At 53.0% G+C, this 10,709-nt stretch overlaps 1 protein-coding gene and 1 pseudogene across 1 annotated transcript in view; one reads left to right on the top strand and one right to left on the bottom strand.

Moving 5' to 3' along the window:
• Window positions 1–10,709, bottom strand: part of LOC115485198 (uncharacterized) — a 2,106,330-nt gene that overhangs the window by 713,602 nt on the left and 1,382,019 nt on the right. The window contains 1 exon segment of the mRNA XM_050983901.1: window positions 9,056–9,468. Within this exon segment, the coding sequence (XP_050839858.1) occupies window positions 9,056–9,468 (413 nt within the window).
• LOC103825013 (zinc finger protein 208-like) overlaps window positions 1–10,709 on the top strand; it is a 742,626-nt pseudogene that overhangs the window by 380,964 nt on the left and 350,953 nt on the right.

Below are 10,709 nucleotides of genomic sequence, written 5' to 3'. Positions count from 1 at the left end.
TCATAACTCCTATAATTACCATATTCATGTTACTATTCTCCAATCACTAAAAGTTAGTACATTACAGTTTAAGCTAGAAGTTGTTTTTCAGTTTTCTTGCAGTGGAAAATTCTGAGACCTTTTTCCTACTTGCAACTTTGCTGACTTGTTTGCCTGTGCTCTCTTCCTGCTTGGTAGAAACATCTTCTTGTTTGAGGTGGGTTTATCCTTTGCTCTAAGTCATGAAAAATCCTTCTAACTAACATCCCCTTTGCCTCCTTGGTTATCCAGTAAAACTGGCTCAGCAATTCTTTTCTTATGTATCAAAACTTTCTTCCATCTCTATTCTTTCATCAGACTATACATTTAAAAACCTTTCTGCCATGCATACATATCTGTGAGACTTTTTTTGTCAAACTTTCAACCTTCCCAACACTTCCTCTTGCCCACCGCTGTTCCTTCCCCTGCAAACAGCCCATTCCTGTTTGCCCTTCCCTCCCTGGCCCCACTCCCCATTGCAGTTCCTGACTTGGCACCATGGGAACGTCCCCTGGGGAGCAGGATCATCCTACAAGTGCTGCAGGAATTGTCTGCAGGCTCCTGCAGTGCCTCCTGCTGCTCCCTTGCCAGAGGCACCCCAGGCCAGGGGGGCACATCTGGGCTGCTCTGTCTGGCTCTGGGGCTCCCTGTTCTGGGCAGTGAGGAGGAGCTGCAGAGGCTCTGCAGGACTGACAGGATGGGCTTTGGGGCTGGCAGGAGAAGCTGAGGGACCTGGGCGGCTGGAGCTTCTGAAGAGAAGGCCCAGGGCTCATCCTGCAACTGCTCCAAGGGTGGTTTCAGAGAATCACAGAATCAGCAAGGTTGGAACAGTCCTTTGAGATCATCAAGTCCAACCTGTGCCTTGCCACTGCCTTGTCTCCCTTGGGCCTTCTCTTCTCCAGGATAAACAACATCAGCTCCCTCAGCCACTCCTCACAGGACTTGTGCTCCAGACCCCTCCCCAGCCTTGTTGCCCTTCTCTGGACACGCTTCAGCCCGTCCATGTCCTTCCTAAATTGAGGCCCAGAACTGGACACAGCACTCGAGGTGCTGCCCAACCAGTGCCCAGCACAGGGGAAGAATCACTGCCCTGCTCCTGCTGGCCACACCATTCCTGATCCAAGCCAGGAGCCATTGGCCTTCTTGGCCACCTGGGCACACTGTGCAACCTGCTGTCCATCAGTCCCTCCAGGTCCCTTTCTGCCTGGCTGCTGTCCAGCCACTCTGTCCCCAGCCTGTAGTGCTGCAGGGGTTGTTGTGGCCAAAGTGCAGGACCCAGCACTTGGACTTGTTAAACCTCACCTATTTGGATTTGGGCCCTGGATCCAGCCTGTCCAGGACCCGATGCAGAGCCCTCCTACCCTCCAGCAGATCCACACTCTCAGACAACTTTGTGTCACCATCGTTCCATGGAGGCCCCAGAGTGTCCCAATGGTCTCCATGATTTCATGAGGTCTCCCAGTGTCACAAAGTTCTTTTGGCTCCAGCGGCCCCTTTGGTGTCTTAAAGTCCCTTGGATCCTTGGGCCCCACAGTGTCACAATGAATCCTTTGTCCCCCAAGGCCCTGCAGTGTCACAGTGAATCCTTGGTTCCATGAGGTCTGGCAGTGCAGCAATGCTCTCCTTGGTTCCACAGTGACACAATGGCCTCTTGGTCCCAAAGGCCACCACAGTGTCAAACATGTTTCCTTCATTCCAGGAGTCCCTGAGGAGCAGCACTTGCCCCTTGGTTCCATGAGGCCCCACAGTGTCACAATGGTCCCAAGGATTCCATGAGGCCCTGCAGTGTCCCCATGGTCTCTGTGGTTCCCCAGGCCCCAAAATGTCACGTGACTCCTCTGCTCCATGAGCCCTGCAATGTCACAATGGACCTTTGGACCATGGGTGTTTGCTGTGTCACAATGGTCTCCTTTGGCTCCACAGTGTCACAATGGACCATTGATGGCAGGGGGCCCCTCTGTGTCACCCTGGAGCTTTGGTTCCATGCAGCCCTGCAGTGTCACAATGGTCTCCTTTGGTTTCCCAGTGTCACAATGAGGCCCTGATGACAAAAGGCCCTGCAATGTCGCAATGGACCTTTGGTTCCATGCAGCCCTGCAGTGTCACAAAGGCCCCTTGGTTGTGCCAGGCCCCACAGTATCACAATGGTCCTCTTGGCTCTGTGGGGACCCCCAGGGTCACAATGGTCTCACTGGTGCCATGAGGCCTCACAGTGTCACAGAGCTTTGCTTATTCCATAGTGTCCCACAGTGTCACAATGGTCTCCATGATTCCATGAGTCCCCTCAGTGTCACAGTGGCCTCTGTGATTCCATGGTGCCCCTCAGTGTCACAATGGCCCCTTGGTTCCACGAGGCTGTGAAGTCTCTTAATGGTCTCTCCATGGTTCTCTGAGGCCTTGCAATGTCACAATGGACCTTTGGTTCCGTGGAGTCTTGCAGTGTCACAATGGTCCCTTGGTCCCATGACACCCCAAAGTGTCATAATAATTCCATGAGGCCCCACGGTGTCACAAATGACCCTTGGTTCAATGGGGCCTCTCAGTGTCACAATGATCCCTACATTCCATGGAGTCACACAGTGTCAGTACAGCCCCCTTGGTTCCATGAGGCCCAGCAATGTCACAGTGCTCTCCATGATTCCATGAGGCCCCACAGTGTCACACTGGTCCCTTGGTCTCTCAGGGCCCCACAGTGTCACACTGGTCCCTTGGTGTCACAGGGCCCCACAGTGTCACACTGGTCCCTTGGTTCCATGGCCCTGTGCTGCTGCATTCACCCCTCCCCTTCTCAGCCCGCCCTGCCAGCTCAGAAATGCTCCTTGGGCCTTGGCCTTGGCCAGCAGCCCCTGGGCTCAGCTCCTCTCAGCTCATCACAAACACTGTCTGCTCCAGGCACTGCTGCTGCCCAAACAGCTCCTGCTTCCTTTAGGAGCAGCCCTGGAACTGTTTTTGTTCCCTCGGTGGCACAACATCCCTGTTCTCCCAGTGCCAAAGAAAGCTGCTGGTGCCAAGTGTGGCCAGGATGAACCATTGCTGGCACTGCAGCCCCTCTCATGGGGCCCTGCACACAGCGCTCCAAAAGGAGCCCTTGGAGCTCTCCTGGGCCAGCGACTCCCTCTGGGTGGGCCTCTCCCAGCCGGGAACTCTCCCGTTTGCTGCACTCGGGATCCTGGACAGCACAGAGCCTGGGCTGATCCCCCCACTGCTCCAGGCTCAGCCCTTGGCCTGCTGGGGAGATGCCAAAGCATCCACAGGGAGCATTCCCTGCCCTCAGGGAATTTCTCCCAGGTGCCTTGCACTGACTCTGTGTGTCTGTGTGCACACAGGAGTGCCTGTGCTGGGGAAATGGGGCAGAAATGCTGCTCTCTGAGGGGTTTGAGTGCCTTGGAGAGCTGAGTCAGTCAGGCCTGTAGTAAGGTTCAATCACAGGTCTAAGTGAAGTTCATTGCTGCTAGAGTTGTTCTTTTGCTAAGCTGTTAGCTTTCGTATAAGTTATAAGCTAAGCAAAATATTGTGAAGTGTTATTCCTCTGTTAAATTGCAAAGTCATAGGTTATAAGTTAGGTTAAGTGCTGTTTCTTTTGCTAAATTGTGAAGTTGAAGGTATCAGTTAAGGTTAAGGTATAAGTTAAGTCCTCTTATGTTTGAGCTCTGTTAAGCTTTTAGCCTGTATTCCTTTTATCCTTGCCCTCACTGTCCTTGTGTCACACACACAGAGGGACAGTTCTCTGGTTCATTTCTGGTTTGATTGCCTGGATTTGGTTTGGTTTTGTTGTTGCTTTGTTTCCCTGCTGTGCCTGAAGTGTCCAGTCAGGAGCAGAGTGACTCTTGTCAAGGAACTTTGTGCTGCTGTCCCTTAATATTAAATCTGGTTTTTGCCGGGGATTTTTTCAGCGCTCTCAAGACCTCGTTTGTATCAGGGTGAAGGAGCCCTGGCCCAGGCTCTGGCCCTGGGGGACACGGGGACACTGCTGGGGGTCCCTGTCCCCCTGTCCCACCCCCATGGCCCCGGCCCCCCGTCCCCGTGTCAGGCTCTGGGGTCGATCTGGTGGAACATCCTCTGGGGGAGGCTGCGGCGCCGGGGGCGGGGGGACCCGGGGGGACAGGGGACCCTGCTGGACACGAGCAGGGTTGGACTGCTCTGGGGGGGCTGTGAGGGGGGACAGGGCAGAGTGACCTCCCCAGTGACCTCAGACAGCTCCTGTGATGTCACACAACCATCTCTGTGAACTCATCAGCCCCTTTGATGTCACAAAGCCCCCTGTGATGTCACATGGGCCCTGTGATGTCACACAGCCATCTCTGTGAACTCACACAGCCCCTGTGATGTCACATAGCCCCTGTGATGTAACAAAGCCAACCCTATGTCACCTTGTGATGTCATACAGCAGTGCTGTGATGTCACAGAAGACTCATGTCAAAAGTCACCCTGTGATGTCACAATCTATTCTGTGATGTCACAGCCTGCTCTATGTTGTTACACAGGCACCAGGTGATGTCACAACCCACTCGCTGATGCCACAGAGCCACACTCTATGATGGCTGACTCTGCTCTATGGCCTCACACCCTACTCTGTGAGGTCACAGCCAGCTCTGTAAATCACAACTCCATCAGTAATGTGACAAAACCCTCATGAACTCAGTTATATTGAAATACTGAAGTTACTTGTACTTTGAAGAGATCCCTGTCAGGGACACAACTGAGAAAGTGTCCCTAGGCTCCAGCTAGAGCAGAACACTGGAGGCAGTGGTGACAGATGGGGACAAGCAAGGCAAAGGTGTCTCTGGTGCTGAGCACACCTGGATGTGTTTCAGGAATGCAAAGGGCCAAGGCCTGAGCCCCAGCCCCTGCCAAGGCAGATCCTGTCCCTCCCTCCTTGCTCAGGGCTCTTCCCGGGATGGGCACTGGGATGTGGGGATGGGCAGTCCCAAGGGCAGGACCATGGGGCGGCCCCTGCCAGGCTGCTGAGCAGGGACAAGGAGGCAATGAGGCCCCAGGGCTGCCAGGGTCACTTGTCCCCTCGTGGCCTCAGGCCCAGGGCCAGCAGCCATGGCCAAAGTGCTGCCCAAGTTGGCTCTGTCAGGGCCTGGCAGCTGCTGCCCATCCCTGTGCCCTGTGCAGCCCAGGCTGTCCTACGGTGTCCCTGCCCTGGCCTCTGTCCCTGCAGGCTGTGCTCATCCCCCGGCTGCCCCACCTGGCTGGCCCCTTCCTTTGCTGACAGCTCTGCCTCCTGCCTGCCTCTGCCTGCCCACAAAAAGCCTTGGGCTGCTCCAGGCTCCTTCTGGGGACGTGCTGCACCACAGCCCTGCCCTGGCAGGGAAATTCCTTTCTCCTCATATCCACTCTGGGCCTCTCCAGCTCCCCTTGGTGCCATTATTTCTTTCTCTGGCTGATTTATACAATGAAGAAAAACTCCAGCCTCTCTGAAACCACCCTTCAATCCCTCCCAGGCTACTCCTGTTCTGTCCTCAGTCTCCACATCAAGGAACCCAGAGTCCTCAGCCTGTCCCTGCTGGTCCTGTGATGAGGCCTCCGAACCCCATCTTGGGAGATTTTTGATTTCTTTCCAAGATCTGTGAAAGCGGGAAAAAAGTGGCCAAAGTTATTTTCTTCCAAATCTTGCAATGACAGAACAAGGGCCAATATCTTTAAACTGAAAGAGAGTGGATTTACATTTGTCAGAAGGAGGAAATATTTTCTAAGTATGAGAGTGGCAAAAAACTGCAACTGGTTTTCCAGAGAAGTGGATTCCCCATCCCAGGAATGCTCAAAAATCAGGAGTTTTTTGTACCTGATCCAGTGAAACCCTCTCATCCCCAAGGATGGAATTCCTGTAGTGTGGGTTCTCTGATGTGCTGGCTGCCCTCACAACACTTCTGGCCAGAATGTCTGCTGAGGGCAGCCAGGCTGCTGCAGGGGCAGTGACCTCACAGCCATCACCATGGCAGCCCTGGCCCTGGGCCTGGCCCTGCCCTTTCCTCTGCCCCTGCCTGGTCTCTGCTGGCATCAAGAGTTTTGTCATTAATATCTTGTCCCCAAGGTGCTGGGGCCAGTGGCTTCCCAGTCAGGCTCCTGGAGCAGAAGTGGCTTTTCAGAGCCCAGCCAGAAATGAGCCCTGAGGCAGCAGCTGTGCAGTGGTGCCCACCAGGCCAGGGTGCCAAGGGAGGCTTCTGGCCATGCCCTGCCAGCAGCTGCTGCTGCCAAGGTGCCTTTGGTGCCTCAGGCTCTCCCTGGCACAGCTCCCAGCACGGCACTCTGCCCTTGTGCCCGAGGCCTTCCCTGGGTTGGGGCTGGCCTGGGGCTTTTCCTGCAGCGGGACTTGACCTGCTCATGGCACAGGAAAGGCAGTTCCTGCTGGAGCAGGAGGCTCTGCCTGCAGTGGGCTCCAACCACACCAGCAAGGCCCTGTTTGAAAGGCCCCAGTGGGAAATGAAGGGGGGGGGGGGTCACACTGCTTTTGGGGTAAATAATGCAGAAACCAGCCTGACTCCTCCATCCCAAAGTTCAACATCCTCAGAAGGAGCTGAAGCTGTGGCAGGGCTGAAAAAACCCCCAAAGAAAGGAACAACCAAGGGACACCACTGAAGCTTCCGCAGAGCGGCTGAGCTGGCCCAGCCTGGGCACATCTGACTGACAGGGCAGCACTTCTGACTTGAAAAGCCACATCCCAAATTTTAATTGCAGCATCTCCTGACATTTCCCTTCTTTGGGGGGGTGTGAAGATTCCTCCCTGAAGTGGGGACACCCCTCAAGGTCACTGCTCCAGGCTGAGCCAAAGGGATTTGCGCCCGGTCATTGCTCTGGGGGAGTGACATCAATCTCTGCTTAATAACTGCTTCTTTTTCTTGAATGCAGTTGCTTTGAAATGAATTCGGAGTGCTTAATATAATATAATAAATATAATATAATATAATATAATCTAATAAATATAATATAATAAATATAATATAATAAATATATAATAAATATAATATCATATAATATAATATAATACTAATATAATATAATATAATATAATATAATCTAATATATATAATATAATATAATATAATATAATATATATCATATCATATAATACCAATTACACGCTGTTATATCTTGGAGTAAATATTTCTGTTTAAGATAATTTTGTCTAATCATGACCAACAATATAATATATACTTATCTGAATATATCTACTTTGTCATCCTTAATCCTGTGGGACAAATTCTATAAAGGTTTAATTCCACCTTGATAATTCTTTACAAACTCTTGAAAAGTCTGAGGCTTGGATCGGAACCAGCTGCTCCAAGGCTCCTCTCACAGAAGGAGCTTAGAAAGCCTGGAGGTACTTGGGGGTATCTGGGGATATGTGGGGGCTATTGGGGAACCTTTCTGCACCTCATGACCAAACAGGAGCTTCTCTAATAAACTTTGCCAGAAGCTCCCACTGTGCCCATTACAGGAACCCCTGTGAGTATCTGGGACATCCCAGCTGTTTGACAGCCTGGGGACTCCTGGGATGTCACCGTGGAACCCCCGTGAGTGCCTGTGACAGATTGGTGCCTTTGCAGCCCAGGGTCCCCTGGGATGTCACCATGAAATGGCTGTGACTGCCTCTGACCACACGGCTCTTTACCATCCTCAGAAAGCTCTGGGAGGTCTCCATGGAGCCCCTGTCTCTGCCTGTGACATTCCAGATCTTGAACAGCCTGGAGACTCTGGGAAAGTACCCATGGAACCCCTCTGAGGTCCTGTGACAAATCTGATCCTCAGCAGGCAGCCATCACCAGCCCCCTGTTGCTATGGTCAGTTTCGATGGCAACCATCACCACCCCCCCCCCCCCACCCCCCCCCCCCCCCCCCCCCCCCCGTTGCTTTGGTCAGTTTCCTTGGCAACCATCACCCGCCCTCTGTTGCTGTGGTCAGTTTCCATGGCAACCATCACCAGCCTCCTGTTGCTATGGTCAGTTTCCATAGCAACCATCACCAGCCCCCTGTTGCTTTGCTCAGTCCCTTGGCAGCTCCATGGAGACCCCATGCCGGGATGGTTGCCATGGACACCAGCTCAGGCCTGCAGCCAGAGCCCATTGCCATGGCAACCATTGGCAGTCCCATCCCCAGGCTCATGGGATCCCAGAACCACAGAATTGGCTGAGTTGGGAGGGACCCATCAGGATCTTCGAGTCCAACTGCTGGCCCTGCACAGGACACCCCAACAATGCCAGCCTGGGCCTGGCAGCGCTGCCCAAATGCTGCTGGAGCGCAGAGAGCCCTGGAGCTGGGACCCTTCCCTGGGGAGCCTGGGCAGGGCCTCAGCAGCCTCTGGGGAAAAACCTTTTCCTGAGATCCAACCTAAGCCTGCCGCGACTCAGCTGCAGCCGTTCCCCTCCAGTCCCGTCCCTGGGCACCAGAGGGAAGCGGTTCCCACAGCCCCAGCCAGGGACCCGCTCCCAAGGCTGTTGCCATGGCCACCAGGGTTGGGATGCTCGGTTTCCATGGGCTGGGGTTCAGGAATGGGATTCCCCAATTTCCTGCTCCCTCTAAAACCACAATGCCCTCGCTGCCCTCCCACCTCCCATGGAAAGCACAAAAGGCAAAGATCCCAGGCTGGAATAAGAACAATTTATTGGGAACAGAAACAAGATAAAGAATGAATGGGAACAGAAACAATATTGATAACAGAAGGAATAAGAAAAACTATTTACAGGGAAAACTACAACATCAACAGCTGGGTCTTCCTGGCCATGGATTTCCTCCTGCCTGGAAAGGACACCCTTCTCCTCAGGGAGAGAGAGAGAGAGTCCCTTTCCTGCCCCTGGCAATGACCTGAGGTGGGAGTGAATGTAATGTCACACCATGGCCAGACCCTCATGTTCTTCAATCCCACATTATGTCACTGGCAGGGGCAGGAAAAGGTACAGGTGTCTTCCCAGCATGGATCATGGGGAACATGGATCACCAGGGCTCTTCCCAGCATGGGACCTCCAATAGGGGATGAAGCTGCAGCAGTGCATGAAGAGCACTGCAGTGGGGGCACTGGCAGGGCTTCCCTTACTGGTGCCTCCGTTGGTGTCTGGTCAAGGCAGAGCTCTGGGTGAAGCTCTTCCCACACTGGGGACACTCGTAGGGCCTCTCCTCAGTGTGGATGCGCCAGTGCCTGACAAGGTTGGAGTTGTGCTTGAAGCCCTTCCCGCAGTTGGAGCAGCGGAAGGGCCTCTCATCTGTGTGGATCTGCTCATGCTGGAGGAGACTGGAGCTGGTCTGAAACCTCTTCCCACACTGAGAACACTCGTAGGGCCTCTCCCCGGTGTGGATGCGCTGGTGGGTGACGAGTTCTGAGCTGTAGCTGAAGCCCTTCCCACATTCCCCACACTCGTAGGGCCATTCCCCGGTGTGAATCATCTGGTGGCAGATCAGGTTGCTGCTCTGCCTGAAGCTCTTCCCACACTCCAGGCACTTGTAGGGCTTCTGTTCCACGAGGTTCTGCTGTGGGGATTTGCCCTCCCTGCTCTCCATCCTCAGCTCCTTGTCTGGGGGAGGAAGGACAAGGAGAGGATGGGATTTGCCTCTGTGCCACAGGGAAGGGGAAGGAGATCCTACCCGTGCATCCCCAGCAGGACAGTGTTGGGAGCGGAGTTCTCCTGCAGCTGGGGACCATGCTGGGCTGGGAGATGGAGCAGGAGAGAGGGGGAAAGGGGCACTGACTTCCTCCTCACCTGCCTGGGTGTCCTGGGGCATTGTGTCAGTTTGAAAAGACAGGTGTCTGCTAAGGATGGCAGGAGCCTCCCTTGAAATGGAAAATGTTAACCCCCTCCCTTGGAATTATAATTTTCAAAATAAGAGGCTGTCAATCAAAAGCTATGGGAATAGGAATAACAGTTCTTTAAGAGGAAAATTAAAATTACGAATGCAATAGTACAAAAAAAACTACTTACAGAGTCAGAATACCACCTGACACGCTGTGGGTCAGGGTGTTGGTAGCACTCCCGTTAAATGGTGGCTGCCGTCCTCCCGCAGTGAAAGATGTGGATTTGTTGGAGCAGGGATCCTGTAGAAGGGTGGAGTTCTCCTCTGGAGGTCCAGTGGGGCTGTTGATGGGCCTGGTCTTCCTCTGGGATCCAGTGCAGCTGAAAGCTGCTCTTCTGGGAATCCTGTGGGAGAAGGCTGACTCTGTTGTTCACATTCTCAGCTTATATCCAGGTAGGAATGCTTGGCTCCTCCCTCTGAGCGGAGCACCTCACAATGGGAGGATGGAATATTTATGAGTCCTGAAGTGACACTCAATGGCCCATTAACAGAAGATATCTCCCCAGAGAGAGGATTCCTTGCGGAAGAGATAAAGTAAACTGCTCAATTCACAGATGATAACTGCCCCACCTTTGACAGATGGTAACAGATTGTATACACAGCCAGCTAAAGCTGAGACACTGTTCCAGCCTTGGAAAGCAGGATTTGGTACCAGGACTTCTTAGGGAATGTAATCCTGACTGAAGGCAGAGATAGAATCTCCAGAGCCTGCAGCCAGAAATGGAGAGTTGAGTGGTATTCATTTCAACATCTTCTCTTTTGGAAGTATTTTCTAATAATTTTTTGCTTTGCCTATCTAATACTTTTGCAATTTTTGCAAAATTTTCAATATCTAAAATTCATTGTTCCTTAAGTGAAGTTGGTGTCTGTGTCTTTGATGCTGACCCTGCCCACCAGCGACA

Source organism: Serinus canaria, chromosome 25 (genome assembly GCF_022539315.1).
Source record: "Serinus canaria isolate serCan28SL12 chromosome 25, serCan2020, whole genome shotgun sequence".
Taxonomy (NCBI): Eukaryota; Metazoa; Chordata; class Aves; order Passeriformes; family Fringillidae; genus Serinus; species Serinus canaria.
This window is presented reverse-complemented; position numbering and strand designations above follow the sequence as displayed.